This window comes from Sinocyclocheilus grahami, unplaced genomic scaffold (assembly GCF_001515645.1).
Source record: "Sinocyclocheilus grahami isolate Dianchi unplaced genomic scaffold, SAMN03320097.WGS_v1.1 scaffold209.1, whole genome shotgun sequence".
Taxonomy (NCBI): domain Eukaryota; kingdom Metazoa; phylum Chordata; class Actinopteri; order Cypriniformes; family Cyprinidae; genus Sinocyclocheilus; species Sinocyclocheilus grahami.
Window position 1 is genome coordinate 1973084 of NW_015505388.1, and position 20697 is coordinate 1993780.

The 20697-nt window shown below is 38.0% G+C and overlaps 4 protein-coding genes across 5 annotated transcripts in view; 2 read left to right on the forward strand and 2 right to left on the reverse strand.

Moving 5' to 3' along the window:
• Positions 1–13695, forward strand: part of rftn2 (raftlin family member 2) — a 37031-nt gene extending 23336 nt beyond the window's left edge. The window contains exons 10-11 of the transcript XR_001610308.1: positions 12265–12268; positions 13681–13695. The gene's annotated coding sequence lies outside the window, so the exon portion shown is untranslated. The remainder of the gene's footprint in view (positions 1–12264; positions 12269–13680) is intronic.
• On the reverse strand, positions 20–2438 carry LOC107595852 (10 kDa heat shock protein, mitochondrial-like). Of its 2 annotated transcripts, none has more exons than XM_016286431.1 (4): positions 2296–2438; positions 678–833; positions 494–583; positions 20–220 (listed from the first exon to the last, which is right to left on the reverse strand). In XM_016286431.1, exons 1-4 carry the CDS (start codon positions 2296–2298, stop codon positions 170–172), a joined length of 300 nt encoding a protein of 99 aa, XP_016141917.1. In that variant the 5' UTR covers positions 2299–2438; the 3' UTR covers positions 20–169. The 2 variants fall into 2 exon arrangements, with proteins under 2 accessions (XP_016141917.1, XP_016141916.1); XM_016286430.1 differs by having other exon boundaries at positions 678–836; positions 2296–2436.
• LOC107595848 (60 kDa heat shock protein, mitochondrial-like) lies at positions 3101–9790 on the forward strand. The gene is made up of 11 exons (XM_016286427.1): positions 3101–3248; positions 4924–5099; positions 5218–5553; positions 5636–5731; positions 5828–5921; positions 6004–6172; positions 6428–6527; positions 6712–6957; positions 7042–7216; positions 7313–7491; positions 9175–9790. The coding sequence occupies exons 2-11, from the start codon at positions 4926–4928 to the stop codon at positions 9331–9333; spliced, it is 1728 nt and encodes a 575-aa protein (XP_016141913.1). The 5' UTR covers positions 3101–3248; positions 4924–4925; the 3' UTR covers positions 9334–9790.
• Positions 11912–20655, reverse strand: LOC107595850 (coenzyme Q-binding protein COQ10 homolog B, mitochondrial-like). The gene is made up of 5 exons (XM_016286429.1): positions 20516–20655; positions 17965–18117; positions 14848–15040; positions 14605–14706; positions 11912–13369 (listed from the first exon to the last, which is right to left on the reverse strand). The coding sequence occupies exons 1-5, from the start codon at positions 20614–20616 to the stop codon at positions 13202–13204; spliced, it is 717 nt and encodes a 238-aa protein (XP_016141915.1). The 5' UTR covers positions 20617–20655; the 3' UTR covers positions 11912–13201.
• Positions 20656–20697: the final 42 nt, after the last annotated feature.

Sequence of the window (20697 nt, forward strand, 5' to 3'; positions counted from 1 at the left end):
ACTGTTCCATGAAGCAAGATGAAACATCAACATCACTTTATTTTAAACAAAACTTGATCATACTTATTTACAATTGAGTGACATAGAAAAAAAAAAGAAAACAGACATGGAACAACCATTCTCTCTATGAACTCCAGATTGACACAGATGGTTGTGGAACAAGCAGACTTCATTCTACATATTTACCAAGAATATCTCCATCCCGGAACAGGAAATAGTCCTACAAAAGAAAATAAAAATATAAGAATGGTCATTGTAAAATCAAGTCAATATTATACAAATTATAAAAAATTACTTTGGTTACATGTTTTATATAGACCTTATATATATATTTAATATGGTGTCTAACCTGACTAAGGTCTATAATAAAATGCCAAGAGCTATAAAATGGGCTAAATAATGGATACATATTAATTTATACAAAGAAGTACATAATGAAAAAGTAAAAACAAATCGATCATTTGATGATCTAATCATGGCAAAACGTTCTAACCTTATCATCAAGAATAACTTTAGTTCCTCCATACTCCGGCAGCAGAACTTTATCCCCAACATTGACACAGACAGGTGTTACTTTCCCATCCTAAAAAACAGACAGCATTTAAACTCTGAGGTACAGCCTCTATCTCACACACTGTAAAGAAATGCTTAAATCAGAAAGTGTAAAAAAAAGCTACCTTGTTGGTGGATCCAGGACCCACGGCTAACACTGTAGCCTGCAGCACTTTGGCTTGAGACTTCTCTGGAATCATGATGCCTCCTTTTGTCACAGTCTCTGCAGCTAGCCGCTCTACCAACACGCGGTCGAACATGGGAAGAAATTTCCGGAAAGCCTGCTTTGGGGCAAAGGCATGCTTAGTACAGTGTAGAAATAATCAATGCATGTTTTGCAACACTACAAAGCAGCGTTCCAAAGATTTACCACTAGAGAGCATTACAGACTAGCAAAGAGTCTTCCTTCTCCTCTTCAGTTTTTGCTAAATTGTCAATCTATGATCAAAAGTGTTAAAATAATATGAATCAAAAACTATTTTGGATACATTTACTTTAAAAAAAGCAGGCCTCCACGTAATGCTTTTCTAAAATGCACTACTATACGTTCTTGACTTCAGTTGACTTCTTAAAATCTTTGGTTTACCTTCTACACATAATTTTAGGCTACTAAATTAGATCGATGCATACTTAAAACAGATACCTTGGAGAGAAAAAGCTCTGACTGTCACTGTTCACAAAGTTTCAAAGACAAGAGCAGCTGCTTGTCCAAGAACAGATATATATATATGTGTGTGTGTCCTTGAGTGAAGGTCATGTGTGAGGGAGAGTAGATGGGATAGGAGATGGTGAGGGTTCATGTGGGGGAGAAGAGAAGTTTGGAGGTTTTGTAAAAGTTTACTATCCTTCTGAAGGACAAAAGGACAGGCAACATGATAAACCCCAAGGCTGAATGTTAGGAATGTAGAAGATTCTAGAATAAATCAGTTGTGCATTTCGTCTGGCCTCATAATACATTTAAAGGCAATTCATAAATTTGTCACAAATGTCTTTCGTTATTGTCTGGTAACCAATAAAGTATAAGCATTTTTAATTAATATGCTATATGGCCATTTATCAAAAAGGTTAATACAGACAACTAAACGGCCAACCTTTCTTAAGATAATATTTCATCTCTACGCCTCAATTTAACCGAAGACAAAAGAATCACAGTTACTGTACATCACAATGCACATGTGTTCGCCTCCATTCAAAATGACCCGGAAGTTCATATCTTGCTGAAACGCTATTGGTTGTAATGATCTTGGAGCCGAGCAGAGTGTGACAACCTGAAGTTATGATAATGGAAATATGTTGAGTTTTCACATGCAAGATATTACTGATGCCTGCAATACAAATACATTCTACGCGTGAACAGAAATTATCATTCTACAGACTGACATATAAAATAAAATTGGATTTGTTGTCAAATAAATATACCACCTTTTAAACAATAATTGTCTATAAACCAACGACTTGATAAGATTACATGAAAGCAAACGGGAGTTACATGTGAAATCACCAATCCTTCTCACAGCAAACCAGCCATTTTAAACCTTTCTCACAAACATTGCGTGTACTAAGTAACAAACTTAGCATCGCATCATTCGGTTATATTAACTCAGAGCACGAATCCATTCCTAACCGTGACCTTGCAGCTGCAATCGATGGAGGGTTCTAAAACATTGCGCTATCTCAGTCACACAAGTCAAATAATTATAGAAACAACTCACTCAGCTAGATAAATGAACATACGCGTCTTACCATTTTAGCTGATCTTTATGAAAAAGCGCGTCCGGCAGATCAGCATAAGACAGTCACACTGGACCACTTCACTCCTGCGATCCACGTGAAGAAGAAGAAATGTCTGCAAGGGCACTGCGCATGCGCCGAAAGGTAACGCTTACCGACCCCCGTCCCGCATTCTAGAATATTCCTCGATCGCCACGTTACATAAAGACATTTGAATATTTTTTTACATGTTTCAAAGGCACTGTTAGTTTGGAAACCAAGTGTTTATATGCTTGACATAGCACTTAACGACTGTAATAATTGTAATTATTATTTATGGATTCAGTGCAGAGAACAGTTACAAGTTATTCAAACGTAACATATGTCGACAAAGAATGCAGAATTAAAATGGATTAAATAACAAAAGAAAGGGAGTGAAAAGCTACCTAAATAATAAAATAAATAATACTCTCTCTAAATACGAAATAAAAAAATATACAACATAAATACAAATATATTGACTTATATAAATTAATATGATAGACTTTTAACCAAATAAAACAAACTGTAAAATGCAATAATTTTTCTTGTTGCACAATCTTGACCTCTGACGTCTTTTTTCTCCAATAGAATCTGCGAAAATTCTCGAACTTGACGCCCCGGAACGAGCATAACAATCATTTAATGGGCTATTTTAATTTATTTGATTGATATGTTCCTTCAGTATAAACGAAATATGTTGAATGACATTTTAATCAAAAAAAGCAAATGAAAGCATCTATGTATTTAAGGGCACAATGCGTATCAAATGTTTGATAATACTGGGTTATTCAGATGCCGGGGCGGAGGGAGGTTACCCGGATGAAGAACACATGTGAGTTCAGCGAAACTGCAGCAGCTCTAAAGCGGCTTCTCTTCTTCTAGCATTCAGTCTGCTGTACTGACGGACACACGCATCCTTTCGTTTACCTCCAGATCACTCTGCAGTAAGTCAGTCATAGCATTCTCCTCATTTATAAAAGCCTATAAACATACTATACTGCACAACGCAATTTACTGGCCTGGTAATATAAAGATTAATGAGATCAAAGAGGCAGGTATGGAACGTAACACCATTTCGTAATGCTAGAACTGGTTTTGTGGAGTTGTAAGTAACATTGCGCATGTTTATTGTGTAACTAGCTGTCATTTAATCATGTCGCATTCTAGAACTATACTTTTATGGCAGCTGCTGATGGTGTTCGTCTGAATAACTGGCATGAGAGCAACCAATATATTATGCATATCACATGCATTGCTTGGTAGTTATATATCTGCTGCCTTGACTACTGCTTTATGAGCAAAATAATACAGTTCAGTCTTAAGTGAAATGAAGTGGTGGTTATAGCTTGCATGCTGCTAACTATAACAAATTCTATGATATTGAGGCCTAAGAATTTTTCACATGTTATGTATGGAATATTTCATCGGTGTCAGGGCTACAAAGGTTAATTTTGCTGAAACAAAAGGAATAACCCGGGAGCTTTGTAACTTGAAGGCATGGAGATGAAGGGATCGTTTCCGTCTCTGTCGTGATTTTGACCTTGTGACGCCCTGAACACACGTGGGGTGGATGAGAGACCCACAATCTCGTGTACTTTACATGATTAGTTCAGTTTCTTGTAATTATTACCTATTATCCTTGCTTTTTAAAACTCTTCCCTTCTTTTTTTATGGTTGATGATCTGGCTTTTCGAAACATTGTAGTAACTGTCCAGGCGAACCATGCCAATGATGGTTATCTCCTCATATTTTCTAGAGCATGTTTTAACGGAAAGCTTTGATATATTTGACACAAAATATGATGAGGATAAGTTAATGAATGAATGAATCAGGCAAAAATTCAATAACGCTTTCAGGTACCAGCGGGGGCAAAGACTAATTTTTGGCATCCGGATTTGTTCTCATGTGACCTCGACACAAGAATTGAATTTTTTTTCAGTGGCTTTGGGGGGGGGGTTGAATATCATGCAGTTTGAATATAATGCATAAAATGTCTCTAATGCCTGGCAGATATCAGATTTCGACGACTATCAGGCATCAGCCAATCAAAAACCTCTCTTTGCCAACATCAGCCAATGCCACGGGATTTGGGCGGGGCTACCTGTTTGTCTAATCAGTTGTTCTCAACCTGGGAACCAGGAGGAAATTCTGAGGGTGCCTCAAGATGATTATTTTAAATGACAAAACAACTAAAAATAAATAATTTTATTTCATCTTCCTATGGCCTTTGAAAACATGAATACATGAGAAAGCCTCATTCTCAAAGTGTGATTCCAGACTTCTAAAAGTCATGTAAATTAATAAAATCGTGTGGGCATTTTTTTATTTTTTTATAAAGAATATGTATTTTTTTTCTTGTCGTGCCAAACTCAAAAATATTTTCCAGGTAGAAGTTGAGTGTTCAAATTTTTTTTCAATCCTTATTCTTAATGCTTATCTAGTAAATCACAAAAAACTGGATAAAAGGCCCTTGAAAATTGGGCCCCTGGTCTAAATGATTTGAGTGTTTCTGAAAACCGTCTTTATTTTTTTATTCTGATGAAGTAGAAATCACTTCTATCACGAATAACCTTTTTTTTTCTGAAAAAAAAAGTTCTGCTTCTACTCTTTTTCTCATAGAAATGCTGCGTTTACCCAGTGTGATGAAACAGATGAGGCCAGTGTGCAGGGCGCTGGCCCCACACCTGACCCGTGCGTATGCCAAGGACGTCAAGTTTGGAGCAGATGCCCGGGCACTGATGCTCCAAGGCGTTGACCTGCTGGCTGATGTTGTGGCCGTCACCATGGGACCAAAGGTATGCCGAGTTCAATGACTGTTCAGTTGCCAGGGGAACAGCTAATACGTTACTCCTCTTAAAGTCACATTTGTAATCATTAATGGCAGAAACAACTAGATTTGCCTCTCTCCTTCAGGGTCGCACCGTTATCATTGAACAGAGCTGGGGCAGCCCCAAAGTCACCAAAGATGGTGTCACAGTTGCCAAAAGTATCGACCTGAAGGATAGGTATAAGAACATTGGGGCGAAGCTGGTACAGGATGTGGCCAACAACACTAACGAGGAGGCTGGAGACGGCACCACGACTGCCACTGTTTTGGCCCGTGCTGTTGCCAAGGAGGGATTTGACTCCATCAGCAAAGGCGCCAACCCTGTGGAGATCCGTAGAGGAGTCATGATGGCAGTGGAAGAAATCATCAATGAACTCAAGAAACTCTCCAAGCCGGTCACAACACCAGAGGAAATTGCTCAGGTAAGAAGTGCCCTATAAAATGAGCACTAAATATGTTTTGTTTTTTTTACTTTTTGCTTCTGTCAATCTTTCTTTGGTATAGGTGGCCACTATTTCTGCCAATGGAGACACTGAAGTTGGTACCATCATCTCCAATGCTATGAAGAAAGTGGGCCGCAAGGGTGTTATTACAGTGAAGGTAGGCTGCTACAGTAGAAGTAGTATTTTAGTTCAGGTGGAATGATGGTTTGATCCTTAAAATACCTCACACTTGGGCTGTAATTCTTGTTTAAAGGATGGTAAAACCCTACATGATGAGCTTGAAATCATTGAGGGCATGAGGTTCGACCGTGGCTACATTTCTCCATACTTCATCAACACAGCCAAAGGTGTGTGTTTTGTATTAGAAGGTCATGTGTTTATACCAGTATTAATGCTGGAATGACAACAGCATATATTCTCTGTTTGCAGGCCAGAAGTGTGAGTTCCAGGATGCTTACTTGCTTCTGAGTGAGAAGAAGATCTCAAGTGTACAGAGCATCGTGCCAGCACTGGAAATTGCCAACCAGCATCGCAAGCCTCTGGTCATCATTGCTGAAGATGTGGACGGAGAGGCACTCAGCACTCTGGTCCTCAACAGGTTTGTCTCTAAAAACACCTTAGCACAACAACATGAAGTTCGCAAGAAATGCTTGGAATGGATAAATACGAGATAGAATAAGGTTTTATTAAACCGATTTCCAGAAATATATATTCTGAATATGGAATCTCCAAACAGCTTTCAGAATATTCGTGGGTTTTTTTTTTTTCGTAAGGGATGGTCCTTTTGAGGTTTAAGAATAGTCTTTTATTTAAAGATTCTGGGTTAAAGGTCAATGCTAAAACTCACCAACAGGTTGAAGGTTGGACTCCAGGTCGTTGCAGTCAAGGCTCCAGGATTCGGTGACAACAGGAAAAACCAGCTGCAGGATATGGCCATTTCCACTGGAGGCACGGTATGTGCCTAGGCTTTTGTCTTCATCTGAATTCATTACATGAATTAATTGCTCGCTTAAAATATCTAATTTATGTAATGCTTTAACATATTGTATTGTGGCATGTATCAACTCATGTGGTAGTTGCCATACCCCATAATAACATCATAAAGTCTGTTATCAAACCTGATCTGTGTGTTTTCAGGTGTTTGGTGGTGAGGCTGTGGGTCTGGCCATTGAGGATATCCAGATACATGACTTTGGCAGAGTCGGAGAGGTTATCGTGACAAAGGATGACACAATGCTCCTCAAAGGCCGCGGTGATCCAGCAGCCATTGAAAAGCGTGTGAATGAGATCGCTGAACTGCTGGAGAGCACAAGCAGTGACTACGAGAAGGAGAAACTCAACGAGCGTCTGGCCAAGCTCTCTGATGGAGTGGCTGTGATTAAGGTATGAAAGCAGAAAGCGTGTAGCATCTTTTATTAGTATAATGTATACTTCATCATTATCCAAAATTATCATTCTCTTTATTAGGTTGGAGGTACAAGTGACGTTGAAGTGAATGAGAAGAAAGACCGTGTCACTGATGCACTGAACGCCACTCGAGCTGCTGTTGAGGAGGGAATCGTTCCTGGAGGAGGATGTGCCCTGCTACGCTGTATCCCAGCCCTGGACAACATCAAACCAGCCAATAATGATCAAAAGATTGGTAAAGACTGAAGTGTTGATCTATTCCTCCAGATGACCTGTAAGAAATAACCCTGTTAACTTCTCAAAACTGACTTTTTTTTTTTTGCTTTTAAAGGGATCGACATTATTCGCAGATCGCTTCGTATTCCTGCAGTGACTATTGCCAAGAATGCAGGAGTTGAGGGCTCTCTGGTGGTGGAGAAGATCTTGCAGAGCGCTCCAGAGATTGGATATGATGCTATGAATGGAGAATATGTCAACATGGTCGAAAGAGGCATTATTGACCCCACAAAGGTGTGTATATGTAATTCACAAACTTATCGGTTTAAATCAGTAATAAAGATGTCAAAGCGGTTTCTATTAATTAATATCTGACATATTATTACAATATTGGTCGACGTTATATACACTAACACTAATGTTCAAATTTTTGGAGTCAGTCTGATGTTTTTGCAAGAAGTGTCTTATGTTTACCAAGACTGCATTTATTACTTTATTTTAATTTTTTGTATATCAGAAATACAGAGGAGGTTGCATTTGTCAGTGGCATGCATCAGTGAGGCTGCCTCATTTAAGAAAAGCCTCATTACGCTGCAAAGTAAGAAAGACATTACAGTATTTTGCACCTCAAGAAGAATAACAGTCAGTTTTATTATTACTGCTTCGATGATGTATGCTGCTGACAAATGCGACCTCCGGAGGATGCAGCTATTGTGAAAAATTATTACAATTTAAAGTAACTGTCTTATGTAATATTTAATTATTTTATATAATGTATTCCTGTGATGGCAATGCAAAATTTTCAGCAGTCTTTATTGTCACATGATCCTTCAGAAATCACTCTAATATACGGTTGTGCATCTTAATATTTTTGTGAAAATGTAATTCTTTGATTAATTGAAAGTTCAAAAGAACAGCATTTTGTAACATTTATAAATGTTTTAATGTCACTTTTGATCAGTTTAATGGCTCCTTGCTTAAAAGCATTAATTTCTTTAAAACAAAATGTTACTGACCATAGTGTATTTCATTGTGATGCCTAATAGATTATAATGTAATTCTTTTGTGGCCTTTTATATTGTTTTTAGTTTAGTTTTACTATTACTTTTAACAAATAGTGTTGAATTTTAAAATTTGCCATTCATCAGTTATTGGCTGTAAAATTAAAATAATTATTGACTTATCAGTATCAGCCAGAATTGTAATGTTGATGCATCCCCATCAAGAACTTAAAGGAACACTCCACTATTTTCCAAATCCCCTAGAGTTAAACAGTTGAGTTTTACCATTTTCGAATCCATTCAGCTGATCTCCGGGTCTGGCGGTAGCACTTTTAGCTGTAGCTTAGCATAGATCATTGAATCTGATTAGACCGTTAGCATCTCGCTCAAAAATGACCAAAGGGTTTCAATATTTTTCTTATTTAAAACTTGACTCTTCTGTAGTTACATCGTGTACAAAGACCGACGGAAAATGAAAAGTTGCGATTTTCTAGGCCGATGTGGCTAGGAACTATACTCTCATTCCGGCGTAATAATCAAGGAACTTTGCTGCCGTACCATGGGTGCAGCAGGCGCAATGATATTACGCAGTGCCTGAAAATAGGCCCCAGCACGCTCCCTGTGCAAGCAGGTGGTCACATTGGTTATGTTGGCGGAAGTTAGCCTATTTTCAGGCGCTGCCATGGTACGGCAGCAAAGTTCCTTGATTATTACGCTGGAATGAGAGTATAGTTCGAAACCCTTTGGTCATTTTTGAGCGAGATGCTAACGGTCTAATCCGATTCAATGATCTATGCTAAGCTGCAGCTAAAAGTGCTACCGCCAGACCCGGAGATCAGATGAATGGATTCGAAAATGGTGAAACTCAACTGTTTTACTCTAGAGAATTTGGAAAATGAGCCTATTTTCAAAAATAGTGGAGTGTTCCTTTAATGCTCCTTATGTTGAGTAAGTTTGTCTTTGTCTCCCCCTGCAGGTCGTGAGGACTGCATTGCTAGATGCTGCAGGCGTTGCATCTCTGCTGGCTACTGCTGAAGCCGTTGTCACTGAGATACCAAAGGAGGAGAAGGACATGCCGGCTGGAGGAATGGGTGGAATGGGAGGCATGGGAGGTATGGGTGGCATGGGATTCTAAACTGATCTGCACTGACTTTAGTAAAAGGATTGAGGGCAGGGGACATGATTTGCCCCTCCCTTTTGACTTGGAAAAACATGCCGAAATTGAATGAAGGTGGTCTGATCTTGGAGCAAAAGAAATGGACCTTACAGTCTCCCATCCTTCTACCACTATGTCCAGTCTTATCTCTCTACTCATGGCTGAAGATATCACCCTACTGCTTTAAAGACAGGTTCTTGATAATGTGACCAGAGAGAGTCTGTCTGCCTTCTGTTCTGTAACATTGTGCTCACCAACATCTAATGGGAAAGTGCATTTAACATATTGCATATTGTTATGTGTGTTGTACGAATGTCATTGTGCGTATAGCTGGTTTTGAATCCGACCATCTGCAGGGGCTTTAAAAGCCAGACGTTCAGGTTAAAGTTTGTCTTCATAAGCAAGGAAGTAGAAGGAACTTTGACCAGTTGTATCTTAAAAAAAAATGCACTTCAGTGATCAGTTCATTTTTTTTTTTTTTTTTACACTTTTCATTGTTTCATTTAAAAAAAAAGCCCTCATTTGAGGATTACACAACTGTGACGAAGCATGTACTTGTTTTGCTTTTAATTGTTACATTAATTTTCACTAGAAATGCGTTGCTATAAGCTTAAAGAATTGCGTGATAATGTGTTCCTGTGTTCCAGGTTTCATTTCTTAAAGGGATGGTTCTCCTAAAAATAAAAACCTGCCATTTACTCACCCTTATGTTTTTTTTTTCTTCTTCTGTGGAACACCTATATATTATATTTTGAAAACAACATTGGACCAACACTGAACATCATTGGAGACATTTTTTTTTTCAAAGTATCACATTGTGATGACAGGATTTTTTTTTTTTTTTGGTGAACTGTTCCTTTTAAATCTAGGGGTTGAACATCTTTTGGTCAAGACTAGAGTTTGGTAAGAATGTTGAGTGGAGGGATGGTTTTTACAACAGCCACACAAGTGTATGCCCAACAAAATATTGAATCCAATTAGTGTGAAATTATTCTAAATATGTAACTTTTGAGTAGTGGTACAGAATAGTGTTTGATGCTGAATGCTGTTCATTAAGATAATTACTTGTTTGTTTTTTGAAGCTACATTCTCTATGAATGTGCAATAATAATCATTCGGCAAAGTTTTGTACAATTTATTCATTAATTCTGTATTTTTTATTTAATAAAATTCAGTGTTCACAAAGAAATGAGTTTCGTCCCATTGATGTCTTAGCCAACCAGTGGCTTTCTTAGGAAGACCTTATACTAAAAAATATTTTTATAAATCAACTTATAATAGTGACAGATTAGTGTAGTGATAGCCTGACTATGACTAATGACATTTATCATTGTCACGTCTTATTAATTCGACAAAATGGCACACATCTAAGGCCGAGCCTTGATTTTTGAGAACTGATTGGATTGTGAAAAGTGGGCATTTCATACCAGACTACTCCTCTTGAAACATCAGCAGCCTTGGTAATGTCTGAAAAGGCCTTAGAATCATCGTAAAAGTTAAGTGAGTTACATTTAGACTATTACAAAGCCAAAAATGTGTTCCTTTATAATATGCACCGATACGACCAGGAACATGTTAAGAAATAGGTTGATTCTGATTTCATACATCGTTTAATTAATAAGTAAATGTTCACCTAAAAGTGATAGAGGCAACACTGTAGAGGCAACATTTGATTTGCAAGCTACTGTGAAGTTGAAATTACCAATGAATGACAAAAATGATTGGCTGCTCATCACGCAAAGATGTATGAAACATGAACTCATTTTTATGATACTTTTTTGTCCTTTTTGGAACCTGACAGCACATGGTCACAATGAATTGTATCTAGAAGATCAGCTTCAAAGTGACAGTTTTTTTATTTCTATTCAGCAAAACATTGAAAATTCATCAGAATTCTGCTTTGCCACCACAGTATTAAATATAAAATATATTAAAATTGAAAAGTTACTTAAATTGTTATATTTATCCTCATAACTTTACATCTGAATGTACATTAATGATCAGTAAGCATTATAAAGGAGCATTTAAAAGAGTTTTAATAACTTTCTCTAAGTCTAATCAGTTACCAATAATAATATTTTATGAATGTGTGTTCCTGTAGATTACAATAAAACTTCTCTCAGCTTAATACATTTGGTCCAATTGCTGTTTTGGAATAACAATACTACTAATAATATTAATTTAGTATTATATAGTATTTCTTCAAGTTGTATACTGTGAGCAGTATGCATGTTTTGTGCAATAATAGAAATTCAGAAATGATTCTGTTATAATGCAAAATAATTATTTCTGGTAACTGTTCAGCACTCACTGGTGACAAATGTTAAATGCTACAGTATGAAATTTACACCACTGCATAATTAATTGATTAAAATGTATGAAAATTTTATCATCCGTCGTATGACATATCTCTTGTTAATTAGAACTGTCACTGGCCACTAGGGGTCATAACACAGGTTACTCGGAAGCCTTCTAATATTATCCCTCACATGATCATCCTATTTTAAGTGTGGAAACTAGTCAGAACCAGACGTTGATAAACAAACACGCACAAGGCTAGGTATTACATATAAAAATAGTTTATAAACCATGCAGGCAGGATATATATATACACATTCACCCACAACACGCTCATTAAAACACTTCAATTAAAACAAACAAAAAGAAGATATCCCAAAAAGAAAGAAAGAAAAAAAAAAAGATTATCCATGTTTTTTGTAGCTCAATTGTACACTAAAGTTTAGTCTGTGGTCTTACATTGGATATGTACACATGGTTAACCCATAACCAAAATAAATACAGGATACTCGCATACATGTTTTTAAGATAATGATAAATAAAATGCAACCTTCTCTGTAAAAGGCAGTAAGCACGAGAAAGCGAGCAGGGTATGAATTGGAATCTTTAAAGGTCTGTGTCGACGGATACCTCACTACAATCAGATGAGAGGTCTGGGAAAGGTTCGCTGTGAGTTTGGGCCCTTTTAGAAGCAGAGGATATCGTAGATGGGTGAGCAGTCTGTTAAAAACAACATACAAATATATTGCACACCTCTAGGAGAGAAAAGCTGTCTTTAATCTGGACACTTAAAATGAGTGAACTGGAGCGCCACTGCCCGATCTAAACTGCACAAAATTGGTGAAAGGGACATGCTTTTCCAACCTCTCAGCGTTTATTTTTCAAGCCCTTTTTTGAGCTGGTATGCAAGAATACAAAAGACCTGAGTCCAGTGTGTAGCCTTGATACCCTGATAGCACTTTGTGCATTTGTGCTGCAGCAACAGTCAGTCTTCTGCGCGTGACACATGCACTCAAGCTGAGTCTCCTCATCCCTTTCTTGAAATCTTAAAGGATCACCTAAAAGCTTTTTAATAAATACATCACTCACCTGTCATATAAACTGTGTATCTTTCCATAATGCACTTTAAAATACCTCATAATAATGTCCTTTCGAAGAAACCCATGACCTTTGTCTATTGTGCCATTCATGAAGCCGTTATGGTTTTTGGCAGCTGTTTTAAAAAGCATCTCAAGGTCCTCATGTTAAAAATACGGCTCAAAGTGCCATACTGATAATGGGTTTTAAAAAGTTAACATAGAGGTAGTGGAGCAGGGCTCAGTGGGCACAATCAAGGCCTCCATGAAAAGATCCAGCCACATATGATTTTTTTAGCATAAAAACATTTAAATCAACTGGTTTGTTTGGACAAGGCACTGACGATATTCAGGCACACAGAGCCCCTGATCTCTCGACTGTCTTTGTAATACTCTAAATGTATGTTTTTAATAAAACCCCCAGTTCCCTGAACAACAACCCCTCCCCCATCCATCTGAAGCTGTGGAATGAACTACGTGTGGTGGACCTCATGGAACATCAGTTCGCGTGGGATCTGTGTCTCCGGGCCGTACAGCTTGGACGCCCGCCACTCAAAGGCCGACACCATCTGCTTCACGACCTCGTCGAAGAAAACAGTGGCCAATTGAGAATGCAAGAGCGAGCGGAACTCAAAGGAAATCTAGGAACAGACAGAAGTAGGGAATGAACATTTGGCAGAAGTTTGCTGAACAACTGATTCCCAGACAGTCTTACTTTGACATTTATAAACCTAGGCTTCCATAAGTAAAACCCATAAGCCTTTCAAGACAGACCTAACATAAGCTCTGAGGTTGTTAAATGGCAGTACAAGCTTGTGTGAAAGTCAGTGTGATGACTTATAAACAGTTAAACTCCAGAGGCAATGAAACTGATTGGTGGATCTCGTTTCAGCATTGCAGCAACATCAATGTTACCATTAAATCTTCCAAGCAGTGTGTTTTTGTAGTATAGCATAATCAAGACACAAAACTCTAACTGATTCATTTACAGTATTAGTAATGCTTCATGGGATGAGTAGATCTTTTATTTCCTCATAATAAAAGCCACCTACACAGTCTTTTTTTTTTTAATTAGTTACAAATAATTTCTGATTTGAATCAAATGTTGTAATTCATAAATGTTATGGCTCATCTCAAAGGTGGTTCCAGGCTTAAAAATCTTTACTTTTCTGAAATGTAAGAAAAGGTGAATGGAATTCAAACCTCACCGGTTATTAAGCTCAAATGTACTTGCATGATACGTGAGACGTTTCATTAAAAATTTCAAAAATGAACAAAAGTCTTATGGCTTGGGTAAGTAAAAGATGACAAAACTTTCATTTTTGGGTGATCTTTAATTATGAGCACTAGTATTAGTCTTGGAAAGCACCCTTAAAGGGACAGTTCACCCAAAAATGAAAATTACCTCATGATTTTCTCACCCTCAAGCCATCCTAGGTGTATATGAACTTCTTTTAGACGAATACAAATCGGAGTTATTAAAAAATGTCCTTGCTCTTCCACGCTTTATAATGGCAATGAATAGTGGTCAAGATTTTGAAGTAAAATAAAGTGCATCCATCCATCATAAAAAGCACTCCACACGGCTCCGGGGTTAATAAAGGCCTTCTGAAGTGAATCGATGCCTTTGTGTAAGAAAACTATCCATATTTAAAACTTTATAAACCGTAATCTCTAGCTTCCGCTAACTGCCGTACAAGTGTTCACGAGAGAGTGGCATTCCAGCGGATGATGTATGTGTAGCGTAATTCTCATTTTTGGGTGAACTATCCCTTTAAATATACTTAATATTAATATTTAATATTAAAGTTTAAATATACACCGCAGTCCAGCTTCACCTGAGGATAATAAACCAGACTGTGTTTGTAATACTCACAGCAAAGTCAAGAGTGCATGTACGGGGGTAGCCAGGAAGTCCCGGGCTGAAGCGCCACACCGTCTCCAGGTGACTGAAAAGTTTTCCTTCAGAGCAAGATGCCTTAAGATGCAAAAAATTAAAAAACAATGCTGTTAAAAACAACTTTCAGCTCATACACTAGATTAATATTATTAACAGTATTATAAAGTATTGGTCTGCCATCAGTCCATAAAACAGATCCACTATAATTGATGTATATACCTTAACCAAATGAGGGCGAACTGTAGTAACAAGGGAGGTGTAGTTCTCTACCACAGGAGGAAAGCCCACAGTCAGCTTGGCCTTGCAAAATCCAGAGCGGCGGAATATAACATCTGAACGCTTGCACCAGGGCACGAACAGCAGGTAGTCTTCTACTTTGGCCACAACCTCATACATTTCTTGCATTGAGTACCTGCGTGCCACAGAAAAGACAGTTATCCAAGATAATACAATAATGTCCTATGTGCAAATGACATTAACAACAAATTATTTCATTTTTGTATTGGGAGTAGACTTCTTAGGGGGTAGGATCTTTCTAAGCTGGTAAGTAGTCATTCAGCAGACACTAACTCAAAGTGACTTACAGTACACTGAATACATTGGAGTAAGCCAAGGTTAAGTGCTCAAGGGCACAATAGTGATCGCTCATAAACTTTCTGATTACCAGCCCTAAGCTTTAGTTATTACGCCACACCACAGACTGCAGTTATAGTATGAAGAGTGCAATTACCTTTTTTTAAATTAATTTAACTTTGGAGTTAACAAAAGGTTGTTGCTAAAGTTGAGAATGGATTTAGTGCTGTCACTGAAAAGTTTCTGATGGTCGATTCAGCCAACCAATCAGATATCACAGCACTCTATATCAGTGTGGGATTGACTCACTGCTGAACGCCACTGCACAATGGAATCAAGACAGAAGAAAGGTCAAACACTGTTTGTTTACAGTCAGCTTTGTGTACACAGGGTCCAACAGAGGTAAACATGGACATATCTTAAGTTTCAAGGTCTCATTTTGGAGCATTTTAAGACCTTCAAGTTAAAGATATCAGATCAGATCAAATTTTCATAGAAAACACTCACAATCCATCAAATATGATCTTTTCAAAAATGTCCTGACTACATAGGTGCTCAGTTCTGTTCCTGGATATGCAAGTAGTTATTCAGTACACACTTTTATCCAAAGCTACTGAATCAGTACTGATGGTACATTTATTACAAGGACTTTCCCCTAAAGTAATGTAGGATTCAGTGCCTTGAACATGGGCACAGTAGGAATGGGGCTCACTCTTTACAACCTTCTGGTTAACAACACTGTGCCTCTAGAGCAGGGGTGCCCAAACTCGGTCCTGGAGGGCCGGTGTCCTGCAGAGTTTAGCTCCAGCTTGCCTCAACACACCTGCCTTTAAGTTTCTAGTATGCCTATAAGAGCTTAATTAGCTGGTTCAGGTGTGTTTGATTAGGATTGGAGCTAAACTTTGCCCTCCAGGACCGAGTTTGGGCACCCCTGGTCTAGACAATATGACCACCGACCACCTATAATTCACTCAATGATCATCTCATGTGTGCCACACACTAACATGGCAATCATAGTCCAAAAACCATCAGTTTCAATCTGATTAACTGTAGCTGGTTCAGGTGTGTTTGATTAGGATTGGAGCTAAACTCTGCCCTCCAGGACCGAGTTTGGGCACCCCTGGTCTAGACAATATGACCACCGACCACCTATAATTCACTCAATGATCATCTCATGTGTGCCACACACTAACATGGCAATCATAGTCCAAAAACCATCAGTTTCAATCTGATTAACTAGCATCTACATAATTCTTGGCAGTCTGGGCTTATCATTCACTTGATGTTTACAAGGATGCTATAACAAGGCTTCTGAGGAAGAACTAAAGACAAATAGGAATTAGCTTGAGCACTAAATGTTAAGGATACAGAGGTAAATTAAATTAAATATCAGCTACACAAGATTAGTTGCAATCCTGCTCTTGAAGACTATTATTGCATCAGAAAATGCACACTTTTCTCTGACACTGTATGCAAAAAAAACCCGGATAACATACTGCATGTCAGAGTCTGAAGTGTGCAAGTGGATATTTTACTATTACATAAGGACAAGGAAATTATCAAATTTAATAAATACACGAAGGAACCATAACATTTTAAAATAAGCAAATATAATTAATTGAAAAGGGGGAGAACTGTGAACTAGGTGGTTCATTTCAAGTTTAAGTACTTGTTTAACAACACCCAAGTGAGCTGTTTTGGTTGTTGTTAGCGTGTCATAGGTCAAATTGGTTTGTCCGGGAATGCATTTATGGATTACACCTGCATACCTATAGAACATACTTCATAGAATATAGACAAGTTAATCAAATTCTGTATGTGCACATGCACTGTATTAATGTTAGAGCAAAATTCTGCAGGACAGCTGATCTGAACTGAGCACCTCTGCTCTAAAATTTCAGGCTTCAGAAGTGGTTCCCAAGTAACTTGTGATGACGTGTGTAACCGCTACTGATCTATACTCCAATAACCCCAGATATCTAAAAAGCTGACACCAGATATTATTCCCATGCCCTGTTACATAAACAACATTTGCAGGGACACCGAGACTAAAGTAATCATGGGCCTCAATAAAAATAGGAACAGATCGAGCACCATATCCAACCTTGTTGGGAACATACCCAATAATACGTCTTTCAGAGTACTCCTTTCTCTTGTTGAAGAACTCCGAGAGGTTGAAGAAGCTCCTGACTGGAGCCACCACAGCACGGCCTTGTTGATAAAAACAAATGCTCCTTTCTGACCTAACCTTTATTTAATTAGGAATAATCGAGATATATATATATATACACATACTTGGTTTGCCAAGTATGAATCTAATCAAGTTAGTGTTTTTAAGCATTTTACATTTATTCCAAAATAATAACTCAAGGTAGTAACAATTTAAACAATGTATTTTATTTGTAAACTTATGTTCAGCTATTCTTTTTAATAGTTAACTTTTAACTATTCTTGATTTTTTTTTGGATCATCAGTCATCGGCTCGGTAAATATTGCTCAAAGACACAGAGATTTACTTTAAATTTCACCAAGCTGATTACTAAAAACTCCCACAGATCATGTTTTCATGCCATTTTAAGTTTGACGTAAAATGCTTATATCTAAGTGTGTGAGTTGTTTACTTTTTCAACAAAACCAGCAGGTAAAGTTACAGCGGGAGTCCACGTCTCTCGCCTCCCCTGAGCCCATTGAATTTTAACCTTTTTTTAAAGATTAAAAATAGTAACAGATCGAGCACCATATCCAACTTTATTGGGAACATACCCAATAATACGTCTTTCAGAGTACTCCTTTCTCTTGTTGAAGGACTCCGAGAGGTTGAAGAAGCTCCTGGCTGGAGCCACCATAGCACGACCTGACACAGCCCTGAAGAGGTGCGGCACCCGAGTCATCAGAATCCCACATGAAGAGAGATATCTGTTGACAAAACGGTGAAAGCATTCAGCAACAACATAGACACTGTACAAGCCTTTGTGTACTTGTACACAAATTAGTGCAATGATTTAGGCCCTATTTGCTTGTTGGATGCAAAGATAGCAGATGTCTCCTAGGAGTCAGATAAGAGCAAAGAGAACCTATGAACCACACAGATAGCTGTGTGCAATTAACAAGATTAGGACTCTTAATTAAGACAAAGCTTTTTATTTTCCAGAGGATTAATAAAATTACTCTCTGGCCTTAATTTAAAGCCAATAACATGCATTTTCAGACTAAAATAGACTAGCCTACTGCAAAATTGCCAAGTTTCTATGGAGTCGTCCTTTGTGGGCCGCACACGAACATATAGTGCAACCACTCCATTTCATGAAACAACTCTTTTGAGGCAGTTCAGTAAGACTCACAAACTTTTGAACTACCAGTTTGAATCAGTCTGACGAATCCTTCATTAAATAAACACACTCACTGAACTGCAAGTTATCATGACTTTCAGTGATGTCTGTCTCAACTTGATTCAAGTTGTGTAATAAAGTTTGTGTTGGTGATACTTAAATCAGTATTTTTAATGACTAGTTGTTCATAATGTTATAATAAACTGCAAAAATTATATTTTAATAAAAAATGTAAATGTATATAAAACAGAATACTATAAGAAACACTACAATACGCACATCCTCTACTAAACTTGAGGCATCCCTAACATGTCTCATTATGAGACACATTATATTGTAATGTTTGAAGATTTGAGTTGGCTAACGACAGCCGTCAACAACAGCTAAGTTAACAGAAACCTTTCTAAAATGCAAACAGCATGTGATAAGTATGTGTTGCCTAGATGTAGTTGCATAGAATTTACATGCAATGCTCTATATGACACCTTTGTGCAAATTTTATATGCACAATGGTGTGTAAAAATGTAGGATTTAAGGATTTTCTCTATTGTTTTCTTTGTTATGCACTGGCTAATTGAATTTGCAAAGGCTCTGAATGACAAGCTTTTGAAATGCTAAAGAGGAGCTTAAAAAGCCAACTGTGATGCAACCAGACTTACAATTTAGACCACACAAGCAATCCACAATACACACTGCTGTGCATTAGAAAGTGTATTTCTTGATTCACACAGTTTTGTCAAACTTTATGGAGTAGTGCATTCATGCGGCAGGACCAGGGTTAAAGGAAATATAGGATAGGCAATAGGCATCCCATGACACATTCACCTGCCTTCCATTTGTCAAGACACAAATCATAAGGAAAGCATGAACACTGACCCCCACAACCAAATCAAGGGCAGTAGTAACACTCCATCCCATTAATATCTGTCGGATCAATCACACACATATCTGAAACGCAAGGGGATGAGGCTTTGCTCTATAAATGGCACAATATCTCCTCAATGGAAAGAGTTGCAGCCAAATTCATTCATGTCGGCACAAGCGCTGCCAAGAGCTGTCAAGCATGGTGTAACTATGACAGCCGACAGTGACGGAACAGACACCATCAGACACTTGACATGGCCTTACGCCAAGCAGTTATAGCATTTGGCTGGCCAGCACTTGGTAGGGGCGCACCACGTCCCTAGCCACAGGTGATAAACGTCACAGCTCAGCTTGTGATGTCACATATGCCACGGACTCCTCTAAACACATACCTGCAAAGGTGTTTGAAAAGAATTGCTAATGAAATCTTTTGTACTATACACGCTATACGATTTTTGCACTATATATGTACATGATGGGTGCCAAAAATGTGTTTGGCATTACCCTAATAAAAATCATCAGATTGCATCTGATCTGCAGCTATCTTAAATAAATAACTAAATAAATAAATCTGAATTAACACCAGCTGTATGCAGTTGGTGACCAGCTTTTCCAAAAAAGTTAAAGTCCTACATTTTTGTTATTTCCCCTTAAAAGCATTTGGTTGCATATGAGTTTAAAGCGATATTAAATAAACAAACAAATAAATCTGAATAAACGCCAGCTGTATGCAGCTGATAAAAAGTCATTCAAAAAAATAAGAAAAGCCCTTAACAGATACACCTGGTCAATTACATAATATCTTAACCTTGCCACTGTCACTTATTTTCTGGCAACCATTTATGTGACTCCCTCCCACCCACTCCTAAAGTTAGGTTTTTTGTTGTTGTTGTTTTTTACACGTTTATTTGAGCACGTCATAAGTTTTAATACACTGTTGGATGATAAATAAAGGCTTTATTGACACAAAGTTTTCAAGTTTGCCTTAAATTCGCTCCACTTGTAAGAGCGAAACTAACCGTCCAACTAACGTAAGCAGCTCGCGAGTTACTTCACTAATCAGTTCGATCTTCACATAAGCGCACATAGACAGTACGAAACATCAAACCGTCGTTAATTACCTCACTCCATTCCTGCCCGGTATTTCTCGACTGGCTGTGGACGGTAAGTTTCTGATACACTCAGCTACCGCTCTCCTCAGACACCGGGAGCCTCTCGCCATCTTCACTTCACCTCTCTTTCGCCTCCCCCCGACGAGAACTCTTTTCCCGTGTCGAAGACCAGCCTTCTTGGAGACCCGCCC

Coding starts and splice junctions, on each gene's coding strand:
- LOC107595852 (XM_016286430.1), bottom strand. Junction 584..677: donor GTCCTGGATCCACCAACAAG/GTAGCTTTTTTT, acceptor TCTGTTTTTTAG/GATGGGAAAGTAACACCTGT. Junction 221..493: donor AAGTTATTCTTGATGATAAG/GTTAGAACGTTT, acceptor TTTCTTTTGTAG/GACTATTTCCTGTTCCGGGA.
- LOC107595848 (XM_016286427.1), top strand. CDS start 4,926: ATGCTGCGTTTACCCAGTGTGATGAAACAGATGAGGCCAGTGTGCAGG. Junction 5,922..6,003: donor CTTCATCAACACAGCCAAAG/GTGTGTGTTTTG, acceptor CTCTGTTTGCAG/GCCAGAAGTGTGAGTTCCAG. Junction 7,217..7,312: donor CAATAATGATCAAAAGATTG/GTAAAGACTGAA, acceptor TTGCTTTTAAAG/GGATCGACATTATTCGCAGA.
- LOC107595850 (XM_016286429.1), bottom strand. CDS start 20,616: ATGGCGAGAGGCTCCCGGTGTCTGAGGAGAGCGGTAGCTGAGTGTATC. Junction 18,118..20,515: donor CCGGGCAGGAATGGAGTGAG/GTAATTAACGAC, acceptor TTTTGTCAACAG/ATATCTCTCTTCATGTGGGA. Junction 14,707..14,847: donor TTCGCCCTCATTTGGTTAAG/GTATATACATCA, acceptor TTGCATCTTAAG/GCATCTTGCTCTGAAGGAAA.